This window comes from Phaethon lepturus, unplaced genomic scaffold (assembly GCF_000687285.1).
Source record: "Phaethon lepturus isolate BGI_N335 unplaced genomic scaffold, ASM68728v1 scaffold14075, whole genome shotgun sequence".
NCBI lineage: Eukaryota > Metazoa > Chordata > Aves > Phaethontiformes > Phaethontidae > Phaethon > Phaethon lepturus.
In genome coordinates, this window is record NW_010542775.1 from 1 (window position 1) to 26,189 (window position 26,189).

Sequence of the window (26,189 nt, forward strand, 5' to 3'; positions counted from 1 at the left end):
GGACACGGTTTAGTGGGCATGGTGGTATTGGATTGACGTTTGGACTTAATCTGAAAGGTCTTTTCCAACCTTAATGATGCTGTGATCTACCACCTCTCTGGGCAACCTGTGCCAGCATTTCACCACCCTCACTGTGAAAAATGTCTTCCTTACCTCTAGTCTAAATCTACCGTCTTTCAGTTTAAAATCATTACCCCTCATCCTACTGCAACAGGCCCTGCTAAAAAGTCTGTCCCCATCTTTCTTAGAAGCCCCCTTTAAGTACTGGAAGAAAGAACTTTAAGAACTGCAAAAAAGTCCCCCCAAAGCCTCCTCTTCTCCAGGCTGAACAACCCCAACCCTCTCAACCTGTTCTCATGGGAGAGATGTTCCATCCCTCTTGACCACTTTTCTACCCCACCTCTGGGCCCGCTCCAACAGGTCCATGTCTTTCCTGTGCTGAGGGCTCCAGAGCTGGATGCAGGACACCAGGTGGGGTCTCACCAGAACAAAATGGAGTAGAGGGGCAGAATCCCTCAACCTGCTGGCTACGCTACTTTGGATGCAGCCCAGGCTGGCCTCCTGGGCTATAACTTCACATTGCCAGCTCACGTCCAGCTTTTTATCCACCAGTAACCCCAGGTCCTTCTCGGCAGGGGGGCTCCTCCTTCCCTCCTTCCTGGCCACACTGCTTTGGATGCAGCCCAGGATACGGTTGGACATCCAGGCTGTGAGCACACATTGCCGCCTCATGTCCAGCTTTTCATCCACCAGTAACCCCAGGTCCTTCTCAGCAGGGCTGCTCTCCATCCCTTCATCCCCCAGTCTGTACTGATACCGGGGGTTGCCCCAAACCAGGTGCAGGATGCTGCACTTGACTTTGTTGAACCTGATGAGGACTGTTCTCTTATTGATGAGGCTTGTGATTTGGCAGGGTAGGGGGGAGGAGGCATACAATATATACAGGAAATAAATTATTCCAGAAGGATAAATATACATGTAATTTTAAAGAATAAAAACACCAGTTACTTATTCCCTCCTTGCTTAAGTCTCCCAAATCCCCTAGCAGTTCAGATTTGTAAGTAATAAGCATTTCAGGCTTATCATGGTTTCTAAATACAGGCACATGATGACTCCTACATTCCACCTTCAGCTTAACAGGACACCGCACGCTTAATTCCTAGGTAAATACAACTGACCTCTAATGTTCAAAGATTAATGCTTTCATCATGGCTGCTGGTTAACAGTAAAACAGGTCAGAATCCTGTATTTCAAAACTCCGAATTATTCAGCCTACCAGCTGAATGTCCATCTCTCCTAGCGGTAGATGTGATGTGATACTTCAGGAGGTGCACATTGCTACGCCTTCACATGCGATCACAGCGGAACTCTCTAAGGATGAGTGAGAACTCTGCCAGCTCATGGCCCTGTAGCTGGGTGCTGCCAGAGGAGGAAGACAAGCAAACAGCCCAAAACTGATTAATCTGCTTAAACTTTCTGGGTTGATGGTGCTATAAAAAAAAAAAAAGCTTGGTTATCAAAAACTACTTTGCAAACATGAGGTCATGCATGTTATGCATAACCCTGCAAGGAGCTTTGCACACCAAAGACATGTCTGTGGTACTTAAGTCTTCTCTGTGAAACAACAGGCTTTTCATCCCAATGGTCTCCTTCACAGGCTGCAAATTCAGCTCAACATTACTACTATTCAGGTCTTGCAAGTGTCTTATCTGTACAGCTGAATAAAATACTTCATGTGAAACAACGTTCCACTCCCCTTTGGAGAAGCAGGTCTTAAAAGACCCAGCTGCCTTAGTGGGTTCTGCATCCAGAAGTTCCCCGGCGATACCCAATCAGGGTATTAAAATAAATTCAGCCACATGAACAAAATAAACACATGCTTAACTGCAGCTAAAAGCAAGCAGTCTAAATAAAAATACTGTAAAGGTAGTACAGCATTCTAAGTTTCTCAAGTGGCCCTTCCCTTCAAAGCTGGAAGTCTGTATGATGGGACTTTAAAGAATGTTCTAACATGAATCACTCAAAAGAGAAGAATATACAAGCATTTTAGCATTTTATATGTAACTATGTTATTATTCAGTTCAAATATTCATGTCTCTTACTATGTCTAATCTCTTATGCAGCAGTACCTGCAAGCCTATGGCTGATAGAATTGAGAACCACAGAAAGCTCAAACCAGAAATATGTTAGATTATCTATTATCTCAACATGCAGACATTTTCCTTAAACGGCAGTCACTAAGCTACCCACCAAAGTGGTATCTTGCATTGTACCTTGTGTCCTTGGAGATAATGCCAGTTAGTTCAGTGTAGTCTACTACTATTGTGACTGTTTCATCATTCAAAACTCTGTGCTTATTTTTAATTATTCATAAACTACCAGGTAGTACATGTGGGTAAAAAAAATTTTTAAAAACAAAAGCTAAAAAATACCAGGCTGAAGGAAGGTTGTTAGACTGATCCTTGAAGAATGCTTGTAGGCTACACCTAATGTAAGATTTTTTATTAACAACTTTGGAGAAAAAGAAAAAGCTGGTATTTGTTAACAATCCAAAACGGAGAGATACTGTCCCATATCAATATACAAGGCACAATAGAGTGACATAGTGAAAAGACTGGATTAAGAGAGATGATGATATTTAAAATAACAAGGACAAGAACATGCAAATAAAGTTCAGGAAAAAGGTGTTATGAATTCCTATAAGCCACAGAAAAAAGCTTCTGTTGACAATGAGAGAGGGACAATAGCACATGCATTATTACTGAGATCACAAATCAAAACCACAGTGTCACAAGGAAAAAGAGGTAAGGGAGATCCTACAGTTTTTCTCTCTCAAATGAAACACCTTCAGTTGTGAAAAGAGAGGAATAATACCACTGCACAAGGCACTAGCAAATTTACCACGGGGAAAAAAAAGAAAAGGATGCCATTGCGATGAAGTTAAAAATAAAATAAATCCATTTGAACAGGAACAAGCACACAAAATAATTATTATGCTAAAACAGGAACATTGAAGAGTTTCATGCAAGAGAAGAGTTTGACTGAAGCAGCTTAGTAATACAAAAGAATTGTAAAATGCATTGAGTGCATCCTACAAATACATGACGTGTAAGCACAAGAGACAGGAGGACTTTTTTCACCCCCAAAAGTCAGCATGGGCACAAGAATAAAAGGACATAAAATTGGCCATGAACAGACTAATGCAGAAATCATAAGACCTCTCTTAACTATTAGAGGAGTCATTCTACAACTGGTTTTCAGTAGGAGTAAATAATTCCAGTATAATCGTCTGCTAGACTAATTAGTATAGCTTGATAAACACTGCTGCACTGAGAACCACTGAAGTGGAGGGAAAAAAATAAATTGTTCTGCTATATATAAGCATAAATAAAGTGAGTTTAAATTGTCAATTTTTCTTCTCTTAAACACACCATTTAATCACACATATGTAAACCATGACAAATATGGTACTTAAATTACATACCAGAGCAACCACAGTTAAAAGTTCCCACCTAACTGATGATTTCTAAAGCAACCTCCCCAATATTTCCTCAACAAAAAAAAAAAAAATGTCAACAGGAACCAGAGCTATGAACAGAACAAAAACACTAGAGCTACACTGAATAGAAACTGCAGACACATCCACTCTCAGCTCAAATTGAATCCATACTGCTTCTTGTGGGCAATACTGTCTGCTCCAGCCATCTGTTTTGAATGAACCTGGGAATAAAAGATCTTGGCAACACCCAAAACTTCAGTTAAACAAATAATTCTCTTCCCCCTTGCTGTGTTTAAATGAGATATGCTCCTAAACCCTCCAAATCCCTGGCTGAGCAGCTCACAGACACAACAGGCACCAGACTACGGGCTTGCCTTTGGCAGTAGCAGGATCTTTCTGGCCTCATCCAGCTGCACCCAGCAGTGCCACGTTCAGCCAGATGAGTGGCATGCACACAACTCCACATACCAACAAACCAAACATTTTTGCTGGCTCGCTCCTCCAGCTGTGCTAACTCCATTTGGATGTAACACAACAATTCAGCCAGAAAACTTACTGATGGGGTCCCATTCCCAAGCTGTCCCTTCTTCTCAGTGGGTGGAGCAGTCACACCATCCTATCCTATGGTACCATACCTCCACCCAGACCTAAAAAGCAGTACAAGTAGGGAGGTGAGCCATAGCTTAGGGAGCCTTGCTCTGTCACTTCCCCAAAAAGCTGCCACTAATGCTCCCATCTGTCACATTCTACATTTTTCAATCAATGACATTGATCTGTGGCTGGTTTGGTTCATCTGCTGACCAAAAAGAAAAAAAAAAAAAAGAAAAACCAAAAAAAATCGGTCAGCATCAAGGTACATGAGCAGTTGTTTAGTGTAATTAAATGCCTGTGGGCAGGGGGAAGGAAGCATTCACAGGGACACAGCAGAGGGCAGAGAAGGTATTTCTAAATTGTCCTAAATCACCACCAATTACTGGCATCGACAGGACACACTCTAAAATGAGGACATGACCTTGTGGCATATCTGTTGCCATGAAAGGGGAAAACATGTAGATTATAATGCAAACAGATCAAGAGACGAGCATCAGCAACAAAACTAAAGGAAAAATGTTGGCTAATCAAACTGCTGGCATACAACAAAAAATGATCGCTAATTTTCCTTCTGAAGACCTAGAGAATATACAATATTTCTCTGCTTCCCCAAAAAATAATTAGAGGGCTTTAAACTGAAATGTGCTGTACCCTGCAGTGTTAACAGAAGGGCAGTACTTACTTACCTGAGTAAATTTCTTTATGGATACAGTCTGCCTGCCTGATTCTCTCTCTCTCACATATAAACACACAATATTTCACTGAAATTAGGCCAATAATTTTATCCACTGTGCTTTGAATTTTATAAATGTACAATTCAAGCATGATATAGGAGGGTAGTGGGAATAAAAGGGGAAAAAAATAGCATCAGCAACAAGTTTTCTGACAATAAAGCCTTGTATTACTCAATATAAAGATTTCTACTGCATAAAAGATTCAAGCTACCTAACTTGGGTTCTTGTTGACGCACCCAAACTGGAAGGGATGCCTCAAGCTCTCTTAAAACTGATGTGAAGGGGAAAGGGGCATATTCAGATCAGCAACTCTGATCAGGTATCCCCTTCCCCACTGACTATCAAAAGAAACGTAAGCACATGTTTCTAACTTCAGCACCTCAGAGGGATGCCTGTATTGGATGTGCTGAACCCAGGCCAAAGTCTGTAACTAGACTCTTGTTACAGGGTAGTGAAAATATATCTATAAACAGGGTAGTAAAAATATGTCTATAACAAGTAAATGTACATCTCTTTTTATACACAGTAATTGCTTTTCACATTATGAGTTTCTTCTCATCACCAATGCTACTGGTGTCAGATAAATTCAACAACTAAGAAGGAAAAACAAGAGCAACTTCAGTCATTTAGGTATCAGCAAAGTGTAAAGGAAGTATATACAAGAACTAAAGGTTTTATGACAAACTAAGGTAAGTTCCCTACCAAAAACAATGAATAAAAAATTCTGAATCTACTCCCTTGCCCCACATAAAAACATATAAGACTATCAAAAAGATTAACATAAAAAATTGCCACACATCACTTTGCAAAGAAACTTGCCTTTTACTGAGGGCATTGTCCCCCACACAGTGGTGTCAATGGAAAGACATCCACTCATGCCAGCCAGCAGCAGGTCACGCGGCAGACAGCAGCCCTCAAGCCTCCTACCTGTTTGCACAGCTTATAGCTCTCAAGGTTGAGCAAAAGCAACAGACAGTTGATTTCTTTAGACTATTTATATAGCTTGAAAGTAAACTTCAAGGCTGCAAAACCTCAAATACTTGCAGACTGATTCAACAAGTCATAGCACTCCTTGCCTGTGTCTACTCTTTCAGACTGCAAAGTCCAACCACTCTGCTCATATGGAAGGAAAACCTGAGTTCCTACATGGTGTATTCAGCATAACAGATAATTTCTTACAGTCGCTCAAAAGCATTAAAAGACTCCCTCAGCCTTTTTCCTTCTTTTTCAATGTCTTCCCCTCTGTTCAGTAAGGCACCAAAAATTATATACTTCTCTGTTTTTGTTTAAGATTAAACAAACAAACAAAAAAATGAAACAGAAATGAAAGTATCAACTTCAATGTCCTTCACCAGTGCTTAGATGACACTGTAGTATTGAATTCAGCCTCCAACCATTTGGGATAAAGATCTGTTCAAAAGCAAATTAGTCTTCCATTTTGAGTATGGCTTTACATTAAAGGGCGTAGCTGTGGTCAGTCCTCTGCAATGCTAACAGAAATCCACAATGAAACCATTCTTCCTCTACAATTAAATCCCAGGAAAGAACATTCCCAAATCTATTTCATAGGAGTATAAAATATAGCTGTGCCTGTCTGCTTCTGGTTTTAAACATGGTGCAAAATGTGTTTTGTAAACACTTCCTGCAAAACCCAGAGATCCAGGCAAGGGAATCTAGACAGCTACTAAATTGACCAGATGTAGATATTGTCTACAGTTTAGGGTGTGCTGAATTTCCCTCTAGACTCTTTTGACCAGTCTGGCTAGACCACCATTGACTATAACAGAGGTTTGACAAGAACTTCTCATATAGACACAGACAGGGATTTTGGCATTTGTTTGCTTTGTTGCAAAATCACGACGTGTAAAGTGCCCAAGGTATCCCCACTCAGAAGCAGGGGACAGCAGAAACTACCATGCCTAGCAGAAACTACCACCACCTTGCCAAATACCTCTGAAGAAAGCTCATGCTGCTTCTTGCCAAGGCACTGGGAATTCCTATGTTAAGCTCAGTGCTCAAACTGTGCACATGTCCCATCTTCGCTCGGCTCCGTGACCGCTGCTTCACCTGTGTCTCATATTGTATTCCTGCAACCAGAACTGCCAAACCCAGACACCTTTGCCAAGTCCTGTTCCCCAGCATCATACTCATATAGGAAGACACCTACCTAACACGTGTAAGTAGGGAGTGAGGAATAAGGCTGAAAATTAACATACACATAAACCACTGCATCAAGACTAAAGTCTGACTACAAAACAGACAAGTTTTGCCTGTGTGTTGTGTCTTTGCCCTGTGTTTCCAGCACCCCAGAAAACCTTCAGTCTATGCAAGTCCATTTTGACATCTAAAACCTCTTAAAATGAAGAAGGATGCAAAGATAAAATACAAGCCAAGCTCCAATATATGAATACAGCTATATGTGTTTTTAGCATACCGGGCAATATTCTTCCAATAAGAGCATCTAGCAACCAAAAGGACTCCTCTTCATTCTTTGTAATAAGAATCAGGTATCCAGCTATGAAGTTCATGCCCTGAAATAGAAAGAAGAGTTTTAAGATGCATACATTTTTCTTAAGAGTTTCTGGTTTATTTCTTTTGATTAAGGGCTAAATTACTACAGTTCTACAAAGTGGCCATGTTAAACAAAATCTAGTAATACAGGTTACCAGTTGAGTAAGCTGTTAAACCAGCATGACAACAGCTAACAAGAATTATTAACAAAGATCAAGGAGAGTTAAATTAGAAGAAAAAGCTTAGTACTCTATAATTTACCTTCGATTTTCCTTTTAAAAAAAAAAAAAAAATCCCAGACCCCTGTCCCAATGTAAATGAAGACTGCTTTGACCAGAACCAAAATACAGCTGTCTTGGCTGTGCAGTACAAACACAACACACCTGCAGGTAGGCAGTGCGCCTGCAGAAGAAGAATGCCTGACCCACACACTCTTTAGTAAAAAGCTGCAGCTCCAGCAGCTTTTACAAGCTATTGCTGCTTAACTCATCAAATGCTTGCATGAACATCATTTGCTTCCATAATACCTCTCGTACTCTACAAGCTAGTCGATGACTGGCCAATATAACTCCTGCCTTTCAACATGCAAACAGAAGGTAAACACCAGGGGGTGGGGGGATTGGAAGAGCTACTGGAAAATTTGTGAAAAGTAGTCAAGTCATCACTGGCCGAATTCCAACTCTGCAATTTTCGTAACCGTTACTGATGCTCTCTGACTGGAGAAGTGACATACAGAACACACTTGGTTACAAACTGATATTCCCTGTAAACACATTGCCTCTGTCTCAGGCACTTTTTTCTTGTACCCACCGTAACACTGCTAAGTTTTGGCAGTATTACTGATTTACATGCACAGTAGTCCACTTTCTTAAGCATTTTTTAAAGTATGTCTTTTCCATAGTAAACAAGCTGACAACTATAATAACATAGGCAGCACATCAGTGGGACAACATACAAAAGCTGCCTCTGAGGTGCAAGCACCTCCGAAGTCTTCCTAAGCTAACAGAAAGCTATCTTTAAATATTTACAGGCTACGAAGGCTGCTGTTGGTTATATTGCCCTCTTCAGTTCCATCCCTTTCTTTGGCCTTCTCCATGTTCTCTGTCCCTCCAAGCTGGACTTCTTCAGCACATTTATGGCCACAGGCAGCACCACTGTTTCTGGGCATCCTGCAGTGCTGCCAATTACAGCTGTGAGCCAGAGGACAGCTACCAAAAAGAACATCCCTTGCAGCCTCTGGAAGGTACAGCTTCCTCTCTGCACTGAGATCTCATTTCTTGCATTCAACAGATTTGAGTCACCCATCCTATCTCAGAAGGCCTTGCAACACTCCCACAGCATGGAAATATTAGGACACTACATCATCTCCAATGTTTCATTTTCAAGCTTGGTGTCACTACAGCAGTTGTTATAAAAATGGCTTGGATAGACTTTACATGATGCTTGGCCTTCTGGTTAGGAAGGCAACTATTTGTTTCCATGCTGACAGTTAGCTTAGTAACTGCATCTATGGTGACAAGAGACTGTTTGGCTTTTAACATAGCATGCACAAAAACCCACTCTGGAGTTTATGTTCACAGGACACTGAATTTTGCAGGTTTTACCAGGGTAGGCAGCACCGTACCACTGTCACAGCATGACAAGGCAAAGCCTACTACACTCACAGACGGGAGACTTACATGCCAGTAAGTACCACAAATGCACTAGCATTATGAAAACATTCCCTGAAGAGCCTTCAGTCAGTAAAAGCTCTGCAAAACACTTGAAAGAAACTCTCCATTTTTCACTCTGAGTTTTCTAGTGTTTAGAGGGTCTCTCCTATCATGCAGTATTGCATCGCTGTATCTATCTTGACGAAGTCTGCTGCTTCACTAGCAGTAGAGGTCCTGAAACTTTTCTTGATTTACGACATGCCTTGGAAAGCAGATGTTGACCTTTGGTTTATGTTCTAATTATTTAGCCAGGAAAGATAACATTCATCCTGTGAGGAGACCAGAGGTGAAAAGAAATCATGTAAGGCTTTTTAAGTTGTCTTCTTCCCTCTCCAGCGTTCACAATGCCAAGTTAAAATGCAAAGATTATCACACTGATCAAACAGTTAATATACCAAAACTTTTTGGTAATAAATGGACATGCATTTTGGGTAGAAGCTAGCATGGTTTAGAAGTTGTGTGTGTTTGTGGGTATAACTGCCTCTAAATAGGAGCCTGACACTTGCGAAAGAGAGTATTCATAATTCTACTCCTTCTTTTATTCTCATAATATTAAAAGTTATATTTTAATAAATATATAGTACTGAAAATAATAAAAGTCATTCATATTTTACTCCCATTATTCAAGTAACTTCTTTATTAAAGCTGGTTTGGATACACAAAAAGAATTTTTTTTTAGTGACTCCAGTCTGGGTTTAAGTCCCTCTAAGTCTTCTCCTCTCCAGTTTTCAATAAATAATTCATGTTATTTTAACTTTGGAACAGTTGCATTTACTGTACTAACTTCCTCAACTAACATGAGGTATATGTTAGCACACCTATCCTTGGTGAGAAAAGAGAGGAGAGATGAGAGGACTTAAGTGAACTGAAAATGTATTTTGCTCATGACAGTCTTGCTCCTTTATGATCCTTAATGATGGCCTCTCTGTACTTGACTGTCATGAATCAACTTTTATCTTCTTTGTGTCCCACAGGAAGCTTTACAGTACTTGGCAGTGCTGACAGACGGTTTTTTGAGCTGCCATCTAAGCAGTAGCAGGTTGAATTTCAAACATTTTCTTCCTACTTGCATGTCTATACTGGGAGATGGCACCAAATAAATGCTACCACCCCCACAGCTACGTGATGTCGCATGAACACTGATCTTCCTGCATTTTGAAAAATGTGATCATGAAAACAAAGGAAACCAAGATCTCATGATGATCCTTGCACATACCAAGGACTGTTTTGGGAAAGGTGGCAGGAAGGAGGAAGAGGGAAAGGCAAGCTCACTTTCTCTGCAAAGCAACTAATCTTGATACAACCATGTGTGAGAAAACATTTATTTTGCAGCTAAGGAATGGAACCAAACACAATCAAGTAAGCTACAAAAAAGGCTGTGGAGAAACTCACAAGGACATTTGAACTTGCCTGAAGCAATTAATTTTTTCCTTTCCCGGGGCCGTTTTAAAAACAGGAAGTTTGTGGATCTGCTTCTAAAAGCACACATTCAAGCGGACAAGAACAATTGCCGTTGGTGAAATTCAGTGTTGTTTAAAAAACAGTGATTACATACCTGACAATATCCTACTGCTTTATTATGGTGCCCATACGCTACCAATACATTGTAGAGTGTATGCTGCAAACAGGGATCAGCAGTTTTGCGGAATTTTACATTATCTGGAAATGTTCTGTTCATGTCTGGACGAAAATGAAAAAAAGACCAAAATTAAGAGCCGTTCCCTCCTTCACGTTCCAAACAAACTTTTACAGCTTTTCTGAAGTACAAATGAAACTTCACTATGTCTCACTAAAACTGTAGTTTTGGTGGATGAATTTTAAGAAACAGCTTTACGTCCATTTTGGCTAAAAGGCTATCTGCATTCAAGGATAATTTATTCCTAGAAAGATTAATCCTATTAGTGTACAGAAATCAGTTTCAAGCAGGACTAAAGAAATTCTCCTGCAGATTGGACTCTCAACACGTGACTGCAAAGTCTTAAATGAAAGCAAACCAGACATTTAGACTGACAGAAACAACACATACCAAATGTATCTAACCAAGTGGCATGAAATAAGCTGTGCCTCTAGGAAAGCACAGTCTCGTAACAAATCTGATGAACTTTCAACTGACTTATTCAGTTAACTTCTACCAAACAGTCCCAAACAGCTAAAAAGAAAGTCTTGTTCCTGCAGCTGGTGACTTCCACTTAAAATCATGGTATTTTAAAAATTTTCTTAAGTTTCTCCATTAAGTGATCATGAGAAAAGTTGTTGCTTCATTGGTGCAAGATCACTGAGTGATTTTTGATATGCAAGCAGCAGAGCACACCCCCACGTACTTGAAGCTGAGTCCTAAACCAAGTAAGGACTATGCAATTACTGACATTTCAAAACATTCATTTCTTCCAGACCAAACATGAATAGTAGGACTCATCTCTCCTTACAAAGGTCTAAAAATTAGACATGCAAGTTTGAGCTAGTCACCCAAAACTGCCTTTAGTTGTTGGAAGGAAACAAGCAGCGTTAATTTTTGGCCTGCTTCACTCTATAAAGAGGGAACCCAAGGTCACTAGTCCAGACTTGTGCAGCTGATTTTTAGAAGTTTAAGTTGGGGAGAAAAATCCTATCCAAAAGTAACTTTTAAGATTTTCAAAATCCAAAACTTATTCATAAATTATGAACAGTTGTTTTGGTTATATTTAACAACAACAAAAAAAATCGGTTTGAAGTTAAAAAAAATTAGATTCCATAAGAGCACTGCTGTATAGATACTTATATCCTAAGAGTTATCACTTCTTATCAGTTTTTCCTGCATAAAGGAAAACAGATATAAAGCTGTTTGTTACAGCTTTGACACAAAGCTGAGCTGTAAGCAACCAAAGGAAGAAAGCCCCTCAAAATCATGATTACTGTCATGGAAATCACAAACATTTAAACGTTATCATACTAATCACTATTTCTTCCTTTTAAAAGTGAACAAATCATTTACAGAAATGGGAGGACAGGAAAATATTTCACTTCACCTCTCATGTGACTGAAAAGAAAAACACAAGGAAAAAGACAATTTTTAAAAGGACTTGAGCAACAGCCAGTTATAGAATACCTTTGTGGTTTTTTTTTTTTCTTCTTGGTAAGAAGAGCAGCATAGTATTTGCATAATCAGAATTTGTTGTTTATTAAAGTATATGCTGGATGTTAGAGAAAAGATTAATGTTGATATTTCAGTTATGGCTCTTCCCATCAGCTATTTAGAATAAAGGTGAGGGGGCAGTAGGAAAAGTCCATCATGTACAGAGCAGACACTACTGAAACTGAACTCACTTTTAATTTCACAATTTGGCTTGCAGTTGAAAGAATCAGCTCCAATTTGCTTTCTGATTGCAGAGCATGTTTTTCCCCACAAGGATTGGGGGAAGTCTTCCCTAATTTTATGAAGGATATTAAAGTTTATTTATTTATAGTATTTTAGCTGGGGGAGTGGGGGGCACAGAACAAAAACAAGAGCTAGAAGTCTTTACCCTTAATAAAAGATATGGGGCATGGTCTCAGAGGACTCCTTGTGCCAGATTATCATCTTGAGCACACCAAGAGCAGGGTATCCTGCTTCCTCTCCATCCTCCCCTTTCTGCTCCATTTGCATGCTCTCCCTTTTCCTCCAGCTCTGAGGCTCCTCTGCTTGCAAGGTGAGGGAAGCCAACCTGCACCGCAAGCTCACACAAACTGATATGTTTTACCACACTACAAGACAACTGCCAGAGATGACTTGCAGCAAATGGCAGGAGCAGGTGAGAGATGTTGATTTGACTTGAGCACTTAGCCCCACTTTACTACACCTGTCCCAGAGGAGAGGTCTTAACACCTCCTTCTCCCCCTCCACACAGCCCACCCTCTGACCTGCTATCCATTAATCTACATCATTCTTGATAGACATTAGTATCCAAAGGAACACAGCCTCAAACTGGTCCAGTTTGAAGAAAAAAAAAAAACACATCAGAACTGTTTTCAAGCAGGGAAATGATCATTAGAACTTTGTACTGCTAGGTAAACCCCAAAACAATGACCAACTTGTGGTTGTGTGCAAATCCGCTGGCTATAACCAAACTAGGTATAGGAGCATGGGACCATGAAGAAGGCCACAAAGAAAAGACTAGCTACTACTTTGCAGTAAATTCAGATTAAATACCAATACTTTTTTTTTTTAGATGATCTTTCAGTGCTGTGAGGTGGCAGTGTTATGCTGCTGTGAAACAAAACCAAGAGCTTTCTTTTTTCTGTTGATTCATCTCTCTGCAGCAACCATGAGAAGACCATTGGCTTGTTTCTGCAACATTTCTACCGCTTATTCAATAATACAAACATAGGCAGAAAGCCACACTAGCCTCAGTTTATAAAACAGACATTTATTTATGTACCTGGAATAACAATTGCTGATGCTATTTGTGGAGCAAAGAGATTTAAATGTGCAGTCCAGAAAACTGTTTTTGTATCAGTTTTGTGCTTTTCATATTTAGGGTACTTCAAAAGTCAGGCACCTGCTGTTAACCTTGTTATCCCACCCTTTCCCACCCTTTCTGTTCTTACCTTCATATCCAGGTGCTTCCCACTCACAGACACACTGCCCAGTAAATTACACAAGTATTTTTACAACTAACATCATCTACTCCACTTTTGGTCACTTCTTTGCTACTGCTACATCTGTAACTTGCATCTGCTCTGAATAGCTTCCAGACAGGTACTTTTTTTTTTTTTTTTTTTTTTACTTAGTAAAGAGCAGAACAAAACACCTCAACTGCCAACTACAAGCATTCAACAACTGCACTGTGAACCTCCAGAATAATGAGGTTAGTTCATCAGTTACAATTTCTAAAAATAATATACTTAAAGGGTATTTTAAATTTATTATAATTGGATATTTAGGACTCATCTTCAAGCTTTTCCCTGCAACACCTGGAAGTAGAAATTGTTTTGGAGGTTTAGGCGTTTTTGGTTTGTTTTTTTTTAAGTTAAGGTCAAGTTTGGTATCAACTAGAACTAGAGAAACTGGGTCTGACAACCTCCACCACCAGCACCAAGTAACAGTTCAATAGCTTGCAGCAATCAAGAAAGCAAACAGGGTTAGGATTTCCTAAAAAAGAACAATGCCACCATATAAATCTGAGAAGCACCCACATAAATTCCAGCTCCCCTTATCTCCAAAAGGTGGTATCAGAATTGGAGAAATTGCAGAAGAGAATAGAAAAAAGGAAGATCACAGGTATGAAACGGCTACCATACATAGCATAAAGCAAGGTGAATTATTGCTCCTTAGTTTGGAGGGAGATGCTTATGAGCAAGACAGCACAAACCTGCAAAGTCACGATCAAGGTGAAGGACATGAAAAAGGAGCAACCAGAGGGATTTTCTGTGAATATTTTTCCCCATCCAGTGTTACTAACTACAAACATGCGGCATATGACTCAGGAACTCGCCAAACCACAGATAACTGGAGATGAGGAAAAACATTCTGAGGAAGCGTCACTACACACTTTACCCCTTCAGTTCTTCCTTTAGCTGTTCTGGTAGACAGAAGACCAGACGAGAAAGCTGTTTGGATAGGACCTGATACAGCTTCTCTTACAGAGGGCCAGAAGAGCTGACACTGCTGTTCCCCTTGCTCTTGCATGGTTAAATGCCCTAAGCTCACACAAAAATTCCCAGGCTTCACTAATAGTTTAACCCTATTCAGAGAAGCTTATTAGTACTTTGATAGTAAAATATTCACTGTCTCTAGTGAAGTGGCAATGGCTACTGTTTGAATTACTCTTCTGAACCCATCACCAGCTAAACTAAGAACTACTAGTCAATCCATGCAGCCAGTTCCTTATACCAGCAGTGACGAGGCGCAGCGGAGGTTCAGGGGACTGGCAGGTAAATATCAGACCCTGGGCACAGCACCTACAACTCTTCCTCATGAAATGCAAAGGTGGAAACATGGATATTAGCCGCATGTGCACATGAGAGGACTTGCAGACATAGACATACTTACTCTGAAATTCAATGGCTAAGTAAGCTAAGAGGGAGCTTCCTGCAAGGAAGCTACATAAACTTACACTCCAGCCTTTTTGTAACCAGCACGTAGCCTTTGCATTAGGAGGACAGCCACATTTTATCCTGACAACATCAGTTGTCCTGCTAAACTTTACTATAATAGGGCATGAACAACGAAGCTTAGTACGAATGCATACCTTTCTAAATGTGTATGTAAACTAAACCATGAAAACTTCAATCAAAATTTAGAGACCTGCATTCTTTAAGCTCACTCTTTCATGTTTAGAGCAAGAAGTCTGCTCTCTCTTATATTTATCTTAAAAAATAAAAGTTCGAATGGCAAGTGTTGTATAAAACAAGAATCAGCAAACTAAAGGGCAAAAATGGCGAAAGGACAGTTTAGATTTATTTAGCTGAACAACTTTTATTACTGTTACTAATCAGGTTTTTCTTTAAAGACTAGACCATTTCTCCACACAATCTACCTGCACCTTTTAACCATATTGAAAAGTTCCAAATGTACATGAAAATTGTTTGGAGCTTCTGGGCACGTAAAAGAAACAGGACACATTGACTCTTACACATGTTTTAAATTGAATTTGAAATAAAGTGTTTGGTTGGCCTCGTCTTCCCCCTGACAAAAAGAAAGTGTGATTGCTCTTCTCTTGGTTTTGAACTGCAGCATCACCCTGGACTATAACTTTACAGATAGACTGCAGGACTAAATACAGTACAGTTGCCTGAAAATTTTGGAAACTGCAGACATGAAAAGTGAATGGCAGCAAGATTCTACATCGTACTTTAGTTTGCTGTTAAAAGCAACTACAGTGATCAGAAAACAACACAGGCAGAAACAAACTGAACATCAGATGACAATTCACACTGAAACAGTCCTCAACTAAAGCCCACTATAAAATTTGGAGTCAACAGGATCACTAAGTTTATTAAAGACAACATTCCCATTCACCTTAAGTACTTCCATCTTTCATATGCTCACATCGTTTCTTCCTTTCTGAAGGGAAATCTATCACTCTGGAGTCCAAGGTCCTCTTTTTTTTTTTCCCCCTTCCAATAAAACCCGCCAACCCATTTTTCTTTATCCCTTCCCTCACTTGCTCTTTGTTAAGTTTTCTCTTCTGCAGTTTTCCAATTGACGCAGTAGCTCTTCCAAAATTTTATTTCCCCCATAATTCACAAATGGATCTTATCTTCTTCCAAATGGATCTTATCTTCTTCCATTACCCCCCCCCCCCCCCCCCCAAGTATTTTTATTTCATCGTATAACCTGTGTGAAAAGCCACCTACTGTCATGATATGACCCTTCATGCAATTGTCTACTGCTGGAAAAGAAATTGTTTGCAACCCCCTCTTACAGCAGTTGTACCCCAACTGAACACAGTTTGATCCTTCTCCAGGCCCTTACCAAGGCTGGCTTTCAAAAGTCATCCAAGCAGTTCCCTCTGTATTCATAGCTAGAGCTCTACTGTTTCTAGTTCTGAGCAAGATATGAGCCTGAAGATTTCTGTCTAGTCTTCATATTCGTAAGAATACGAAAGTTTATGCTCCAAAATGCCTTACTAAGGCATGTAGTCCCAAAAGCCCACAGTGCTGCTGCTGCAGGGAGAGGCAGAGGAGAAATTCAGCATAAACTGCAAAGTATTCGGATGGTTATCCAGCTCAAAGAAAAAAATCCATAAAGCCCCAACTTTAACTACCTGGCTTTTTTGTCAAGAGGAAAAAGATGACAACTGCATCTGCCACTCTAAAAAAACAACCTCAGCATTGTGCTTGTCCAGAGCACAGCCCAACCCCTTCCCTCATTAACTGGGCAATTTCAGACAGTATCAGCTTCTCTGCAAAAGCTCTACTCTAGCAGGTTGAAAAGTTTCAGGACAAATATCAGTTACATCAAACTTCTACTTGCCTGTCTTCCCCTGCTGCCTTTTTCAAACACCCAGTGGGCCAGTCTAAGGCCTGGCTGCCCTGATAACCTGTCACCGATATCAGCCACTATCGGTTCACAGAGCATATGGAACTGGGTTAGTAGAGGAAGGGTATTTCTCCTCCAACCCTTCCCTTCTTCCAGCGATTTACATTTAGCATTTAGGACTTCATGCATCAAGGCATTATTTCCCCACCCCTCAGTTTGACAAATTCCTTTTTAAAGCAGTCCATACGTCTGGTCTCAGCAGCACCCTCCAGTAACAAGTGCCACAATTCAGAGATATACTCTTCTAAATCTGCAGTATGGCAAATTCCATTCAGTGAAAATAATTTCTTATGTTACAAGAACCAAATAACAATTGCTCCCCATTCACCCTCTCTACACCATTTATAATTCATAGAGCTCTATCAGCAGCTTTTTCTCAGCACTCTTTTTCCTCAAGCTGAAATGCTAGAATACTTCGTAATACCTCATACGGGCGCTGTACCATATCTTCAACCACCCCTGCTGCTCTTCCAGTGTTCTGTTGGAACAGAAGCAAGGAGAAACAGACCCAAAGGTAGGTCTCATGGTACAAAGTTGTAACTCTTCAGTCACTTAGGAGACAACTTAATAATGTTTTCTAGTTTGTTCTCTGCTCCTTCCCAAATAATTTCTAACCTTCCTTAATGCTTTTGACCACATAATGAACCTGGAAAGATCTGTGCTGTTAAAGAGCTTATGGCTAATCTAATTTACATGTTAATTCAGCACTTAAACCACTACTACAGAAATGTAAGTTTTCCATGACATAACTTGATCTCTAACATTTAAGGACATAGGACAGATAAACACAGATAGACCGTGTTATCAAGACAATAACCTGTTTTGATTGCTTCAACCAGTTTGTCATTCTTCTCTCCTTCAAGCAGTCTGTGGTAATATCCAGGGTTTTGTTCCATGTTGGTTTGGGCCCCACTCACAATCATCCAGATCAATGCACGGTGTTCGTTGGGGATGCCTTTTCTGATATATCTCTTCACTGCAAAACAAAAAGGTTGATGTATTTTTTAAAAATAAATTTTAAAAAATTAAAATCCAGCTACATTTTTCATTTGGAAGTGAACAACAGAAAGCTGAGAAGTCATAGGAAAACTGTTGACTAGAAATTATTATGCTTTCTCTCCTATGCTACCACTTGGGATAAGCTTTTCCTTCTCAGCTACACAGTATATTTTAGACTCACTCCTAAGTTGTTTCTACTCAGACTTCCCACACAGATCTCCAGACCCAGGCTTTCCTCCCTCCTCTATTCCTCCATTAGGATTTTCAATCCCTTCCTCTTCTTCCCACCTTTCCAGAGGAAGATATGAACAGCAATGTTTCCCCTTGATGTTTGCCCTTTTTCATTCAGATGAGCACTGCTTTTTCCTTTCCCAACATCACTAATGGTCTCTGACATGATAGCCCTTTCCATTTGCTTAGTTATGCTTTAGCATAAATGGCTACCTTAACATAACCCTAGGATTTCAGCTTAGCACCTAATCACTGAAATCATGGAAGAAACTAAGTAGTATGAAATATCACAGAAACATATAATCTTGGAGTTGGAAGGGACCTTTAAAGGTCATCTAGTCCAACCCCCCTGCAGTAAGCAGGGACATCTTCAACTAGATCAGGTTGCTCAGAGCCTCATCCAACCTGACCTGAAATATTGCCAGGGATGGGGCACCTACCACCTCTCTGAGCAACCTGGGCCAGTGTTTCATGACCTCACTGTGAAAAATGTCTTTCTTCTATCTAGTCTAAATCTATCCTCTTTTAGTTTAAAGCCATTGCCCCTTGTCCTATCACTACAGGCCCTGCAAGAAGTCTCTCCCCATCTTTCTCAGAAGCCCCCTTTAAGTACTGGAAGGCTGCAGTAAGGTCTCCCTGGAACCATCTCTTCTCCAGGCTGAACCACCCCAACTCTCTCAGCCTGTCCTCACAGGAGAGCTGTTCCATCTCTCTGACTGTTTTTGTGGCCCTCTTCTGGACCTGCTCCAACAGGCCCATGTCTTCCCTGTGCTGAGGGCTCCAGAGCTGGACACAGGACTCCAGGTGGGGTCTCACCAGAGCAGAGCAGAGTAGAGGGGCAGAATCACCTCCCTCAACCTGCTGGCCACACTGCTTTGGATGCAGCCCAGGATACGGTTGGACATCCAGGCTGTGAGCACACATTGCCGCCTCATGTCCAGCTTTTCATCCACCAGTAACCCCAGGTCCTTCTCAGCAGGGCTGCTCTCCATCCCTTCATCCCCCAGTCTGTACTGATACCGGGGGTTGCCCCAAACCAGGTGCAGGATCCTGCACTTGGCCTTGTTGAACCTCATGAGGACTGTTCAATTATTGGTGAGGCTTGTGATTCAGGGGGGGTGCGTGTGTGTGTGTGAAGGTGTGCAATATATACAGGAAACAAAAATAAATTATTCCAAAAGTATAAATATACATGTAATTTTAAAGAATAAAAACACCAGTTACTTATTCCCTCCTTGCTTAAGTCTCCCAAATCCCCTAGCAGTTCAGATTTGTAAGTAATAAGCATTTCAGGCTTATCATGGTTTCTAAATACAGGCACATGATGACTCCTACATTCCACCTTCAGCTTAACAGGACACCGCACGCTTAATTCCTAGGTAAATACAACTGACCTCAATGTTCAAAGATTAATGCTTTCATCATGGCTGCTGGTTAACAGTAAAACAGGTCAGAATCCCACGTCAGAATCGAGCGCATTCCTCAAGCTTGTCCAGGTCCCTCTGGATGGCCTCCCGTCCCTCAGGCATGTCAACCGCACCACTCAGCTTGGTGTCATCTGCAAACTTGCTGAGGGTGCACTTGATCCCACTGTCAATATCACTGATGAAGATATTAGACAGTACTGGTCCCATATGGACCCCTGAGGGACACCACTTACCACTGATCTCCATCTGGACATTGAGCTGTTGTCCACTATCCTCTGGGTGCAACCATCCAACCAATTCCTCATCCACCCAACAGTCCACCCATCAAATCCATCTCTCTCCAATTTAGAGAGAAGGACGTTGTGGGGGACTGTGTCAAAGGCCTTCAGAAGTCTAGATAGATGACATAAGTAGCTCGTCCTTTTTCTACTCATGTGGTCACTCCATCATAGAAGGCCACTAGGCTGGTCAGGCAGGAGTTGCCCTTGGTGAAGTCAATCTGGCTGTCTCGAATCACTCCCCTGCCCTCCATGTGCCTTAGCATAGCTTCCAGGAGGATCTGTTCCATGATCTTCCCAGGCACATAGGTGAGGCTGATGGGTTGGTAATTCCCAGGGTCCTCCTTGCTACTTTTTTTAAAAATGGGTGCAATGTTTCCCTGTTTCCAATCTCCAGGGACTTCACCTGACTGCCAGGACTTTTCAAATATCATGGAGAGTGGCTTGGCAACTACATCAGCCGACTCCCTCGGGACGCTGGGATGCATCTCATCAGGTCCCATAGACTTGTGGATGTTCAGGTTCCTCAAGTGGTCATGAACCTGATCTTTTCTTACAGTGGGAGGGACTTTGCTCCTTCAGTTCCCATATTGCAGGCCAACCCCTCAAGAGGTGTGGGAAGAGACACTGCCAGTGAAGACCGAGGCAAAGAAGTCGTTCAGTACCTTAGCCTTCTCTTCATCCGTAGTTACCAGTTAGCCAGAAAAGGAAGGTCAAAGAAAACGTGCCCTCCTTGATGAGCAAGAGTGGCAAACGTACCTGTAGAAGCCCTTCTTATTATTCTTTGCATCCCGTGCCAAGTTCATCTCCAACCACACCTTGGTCTTCCTGACCTCATCCCTACACAACCAGGCAGCATCCCTGTGCTCTTCCCAGGATACCTGTCCCTCCTTCCACTGCCTGTGCATTTCCTTCTTGCCCTTTAGTTTGACCAGCAGGTCTCCACACAGCCACGCTGGTCTCTTGCCTTCACTTCCTGATTTCTTACACCTGGAGATCGAGGGCTCTGGCACTCTGTGGAAAGCATCCTGAAAGATCTGCCAGCTCTGCTCTGCTCCCTTGTCCCTGAGGGCAGTTTCCCAGGGGGTCCTATCAACTAACTCCCTGAAGAGCTGGAAGTTCAGGGTCCTGACTTTACTCTTTGCCTGCCCCATATCCCTCAGGACTGTGAACTCCACCAGTGCATGATCACTGCAGCCCAGGTTGCCTCCTGGGCATGTGGCTACTGTCTAGGTGAGCCTCTGGAAGAACTGGACACATTGTGAGTGAGCAGCAGATTATTTTTCCCTAGAATAACTGGGGAAGTCTTTTCAAATCTAAAATAGCTTTCATCTCCTGCATCATATTCATCATCAGGGTATGCTTTGGGGTGTTGTTTTTTTTTAAGCAGATGATTCAGTGTAAATAACTAGGATGCAAGATTGCAGGAAGAAGCATCAGGCTAATGACAGCCAAAGCAGCTTCTTCCTGGGAATGGTATGAAAAATATTACTAAGGAGCCAACGCTGCTCATTGGTACAGAATCCTAAACCAGCATTACCCCTTCTGACCCAAAAAGACAGCTGAATGTTTCGAGATCCTTCTGCTTTTTCCAGGGAGGAGAATCTAAGAAACGAATCAGATACTTCTTACTACATGAATGAGTATGTATCAATTACAGTAACAACTTCTCATCCCTAAATTCTATAGGGCTCAAATGAGAGTGGGGATTTCTATTCCACCCACACAAAGACACACATAAAATATCATTACCTAGCCTGGTTTTATGCAATCACAAATACCTGTTACTCAAGATAAATGCTGCCTGAATTAAAAGCCTTAAAAACAGCAGAGTGAAACAAGGTTTTACAACAAATCAGTCAGGCATCTGCTAAATACATTCCACTTAGTTGCAGTTGCCTATCCTTTAGGAGCCAAAGCTGCTTTCCCAACGTCAGCAGAGAGATCCATGCATCTCTAATGGGCACTTCACCCACCTAAAGTCTGGTACTCTCTCGAAGAGACACTCCTACCCTTGACATTTGCAGTAAATACCTGGCCTTCAGGGTACAGTTTTTGTTCAGCTTTGCAATGAGGATTTATACTACGGGTTACAGTCTCTACTGTTCCAGCTGTAAAGTAACTTTAACTACAACCTTCTTTTAGACAAACTGGAAATAATTTACTTGTTTACATGGTTGTTTAATAATACCCACTTCATCTTTTTTTACAAGATTTTGAACTCTAATGGTCGAGAAATCCTACAAATGGACATAGCAAGTGCAGGAATGAGTGTAAGAAAGCAGTCACATTTAGGTCAACAAGAACGTCTCATTCAAATGAGCCTGAGAATGTCGCTAGAAGCATACTTGCCAGCTGAACTACTGGATTATCATATTCTAACATGTAATTCCAATGGTATTTTTTTATGGAACAACTGTCAATTCTAAAAGCACAGCCAACATCCACATCCAACAATACACATCAAATTAAAGAGAAGCAGAGACAAGCCTCTGACATTGGCACAAGGGGAAAGCAGCCCTGCAGCACAGCATACACTCATCATTCCTCAGCATTAGCGTTCTCATGGCAATAGAGAGCCAGAGGCTTGTATCGCCCCAAGTGGCTACCTACCCCCGTTCCCCCATTCCCTGAGGAATGGAAAAGCCCTTTACATGCTGCTTTTCTTCCTCACAGCGTTATCATACTTGCCAGGATCTGTCAACTGGCATACCGAAGCAGCAAAGTAGTTTTGAAAACAAGGACAGTTGCAATGAAATATGTTTTTTTATATATATAAAACATACAAGTCATATTTTATATGTAAAGTTATATTGTTTTATACAAATATGTATTTATTTTGTTTTCTATAGGCCCTCTTCCACATTATCCTCAGGAACTTTTAAAAAGCCAACAATAACAGTCCACACCGCAATATATCCTCCCACTGTATAACATTTAAGAAGCTTTCACAGATGAAGCCAGATTGTGCATGTGTCTCCAATCACACATCTGACTCCAACTGTAAACCAAGGGCTTGATCTCAAAAGTAGCACCACTGAATACCATCAAGCCCTCAGTATCTGCACTCAGGATCACTCCCAGGACAATCACAGTGTACACAATAGTCTAAGCTTTAAAATGTGTAATAAATATCTTTCTGTGAAATTTTTGCCTCTTAATTAATGAAATATGCAACATCACCAATTAATTTTAAGCAAATAAAAATAACCTCAATAATTCTATTACCTCTGACATCGAGTGCCAGTTTACAGAGGTTTAGAGTCACACTTACTAACATGTTTTTCTTGTTACCAGAAGAAGTAGCTACAATGATAGGGAAGTAGTCTAGAAGTGCTGACAAATACCCAAAGCAAATAAAAGAGAAAAAATACGCAGAAAATAACATTTTTCCAGTATTGGGCAGTACAAGATTTTAAAATAAGTAAATCACTTGAAACATGTCTGTCCTTGTTTAATGGTAGAATATGAGAATTCTGGAGATTTTTGCCTTTAGATAAAGTTGTATTTATCTTTTCCCCCCATTAACATTTTTTCACTCTACACCAAAGATGGACTAAGTCTATGTAGGAAAACCCATTTAAAAACAAAAATTATCTCGTATAAAATATTAGAAGAGCATGATTTTGAAAAGCATCTGCACTTTTTGGTTACTTTTTCAGTTACTAACAATTAGTGTTGAATGCTGAGGAACCTCACTTGGACCCTAGAGGAAAAAAATTCTACAAAAAAGCTGAAAACAGCATACAACAAGGAACTGGAAGTTTTGTTTTATGAATACATCACAGAAGAAACAAAGCAGATCTGCACTGTAAATATTCAAGTTACAGTCAAACATAAAACCTCACTTTCTAAGATGCTCCTTCCTTCCTCCAACCCCTGGGCTGAACAGAAGTGCTCCTGTTACAATCACTGTTTAGTACCATTACTTTCACCTTACACTGTGTTTTATCAGGCTCAATGACTTCTGCTACTGGTCAGTTCTGACTAACCCATTTACAGCCAAATTCTTTTACATTAGCATGCTTTTGGTCACAATTAAGCTACTTTGGGCAATTATGTCAGACAGCTTGTTGCCCGCCTGTAAATAAGCCACAGCTGAAAGCTGTCTTTTGGTCCCATAAAGATAGCAGCTGAATGGACAAATGCAAAAATTAAGAGGATGTCAGTAGTGACACAGAGAGAGAGAAGGCAAGCGACTGAACACTGACTAAAAATTCACATGCGCAGAGAAGACAGTGAAGATAACAAGGATAGAGTGGGAAACAAACCACCCCAAAATAACAAAAAGGAAGAGACTGCAGAACAAGCAAAAGGAACTGTCAGCCAAAATTCCCATGACCCGCCCTGCCGGAAGGCTGTGATCCAGAACAACAGGATACACTGCTTAATTACTGTTGTTAAAATGTAGTATAATTATTTTTCTTTACAGTAGAACCGAATTATACACATACATACTACCCTAGATGTGAGGCAAACGTAGCAGCATGTGAGCACGCCACATTTCCAAACTGGAAAGAGCACAAGTCATCACCTTCTTCCTGTTCACCCAGACAGGAATTATGAACTTCTCTATGTGTAAAGACAAATGGGTGTGGAGCAACTGAAATACCACACGGACAATGCCTCTCTCACATCTACTCACAGCAGGATGCATTTTGAAAAGGCCCCAGTAGAACTCAAAATAAGGATATGGGTTTTCAGATACAGCTATAGAGTTTGGGGCAGAAAGCAGCAAATCAAATACTCTTCTCAGTTCTAGCTTACAGTCAACTTGCAGCAGAAGGGAAGTTCATCAGAACCAGCAGCTCTCGAACAAAGCTTGAGAGCAATGAAGTCAGGTCCTGGAGGAGTGAAATTCAGTGCATTACAGGCAGACCTTCTGCTCTCTGACTGCCTGTGAGGAAATCACCGCAGGATCATCTTGCAGGATAAAGCACACACTGAACAACTGCTTACATAATTCTAGGTGCTTATGCCACAGGCTTCAATCTTAATACTGATATAAGAAGGGAAGTACTTTAAAAAAAATCAGTAATTGTACAGTTAACCTGTTGCTCTCCTCTTCTGGGGTATCAGTTGACAATAATGAGGGAGGCTTATTGTAACAACTTTGAATTTACACTCAGACTACATTTCCTCAACATTATTTATTTCAGTCACTCTCCTTAGAATTACATATTACATATATACATGAGAATACATAATCTACAAATTAGAGTATCTTTAGCAAAAGTTAGTAACATCAAAGATGATGCACCAGCCCATAAGGGCTTGCTACAGTGAAGAGGCACTGCCTGTGTCCACATGGTGGGTTTATGGTATCCCATTTTTCACAAACAGGACCCTGTTAGAGACAATTAAGACCACATTAACGGTTATTGCCATTACGTGGCTAGTGGGGCAGCATGACCATCAGTACTGAAGCCTGGTGGACAAGTTGAGAGATTTGGTCAAAGTTTTGGCTCCAAAATAAGACCAAAGGCATTCACACTGTTTGTATCACAGCAGCGTTCTGTGTCTACGATGCTGGAACAGGCTGCACAAGGGAAGAGAAATGTAACAAACTCACAGAAATTGGTAAAAGCTGTAATTGTTACACATTTTAAGAAAAGAAGGAGATGAATTAAAGCCTCAGATTATTTTTCCACAACAACTAGAAGACTAAGTTCTGAAGAATCTCAAAATCTTCACCAATTCAAAATACCGCACAGTTACTACTTTATGTAAGCTTGACACCCTAAACAAAAGCTTCCTTACATTTGGAAGAAAAAGAGAGTATAAGTAGCTACTTTCCAGTTAGCAGCATATGATCTAGCAGCTATAGCTCAAACCTACATTTTCTGGGACTCCTCAGCCTTAAGGCAGATATCCATATGCTAAATAACACCGTTATACTTCGCATGTCTTGCTAGTTACCATCTCATTCTTGGTGCCAAGAAAAAAAACAACAGCCCACCCCAAGACAACAAAACCACCAGAATTAGCAGTCAAAGTCTGCACCTGAAAAACAGCTTTAAATATTCAGCTATGTTACAGTCAGTACCTGATGAACTTTTGCTTAGTTTTACTCACTTTTTCTTTAATGTACTTACAGAGAACTGTGCCCAACTCCAAAAGACTCTCAGGAGAAAGCAAACTGAATAACATCATTAAAAGCAGAGAGGAAAACTCAGATGCTTATATGAAAAAATAACTCGGGGAAAGA

At 40.8% G+C, this 26,189-nt stretch overlaps 1 protein-coding gene across 1 annotated transcript in view; it reads right to left on the minus strand.

Moving 5' to 3' along the window:
• Nucleotides 1-7,258: 7,258 nt before the first annotated feature.
• LOC104621621 (growth hormone-regulated TBC protein 1-like) overlaps nucleotides 7,259-26,189 on the minus strand; it is a gene marked incomplete at both ends in the record, with an annotated part of 19,780 nt that continues 849 nt past the window's right edge. Inside the window, 3 exons of the mRNA XM_010288153.1 lie at nucleotides 7,259-7,355; nucleotides 10,603-10,727; nucleotides 17,864-18,022. Of these exons, the coding sequence (XP_010286455.1) occupies nucleotides 7,259-7,355; nucleotides 10,603-10,727; nucleotides 17,864-18,022 (381 nt within the window). The remainder of the gene's footprint in view (nucleotides 7,356-10,602; nucleotides 10,728-17,863; nucleotides 18,023-26,189) is intronic.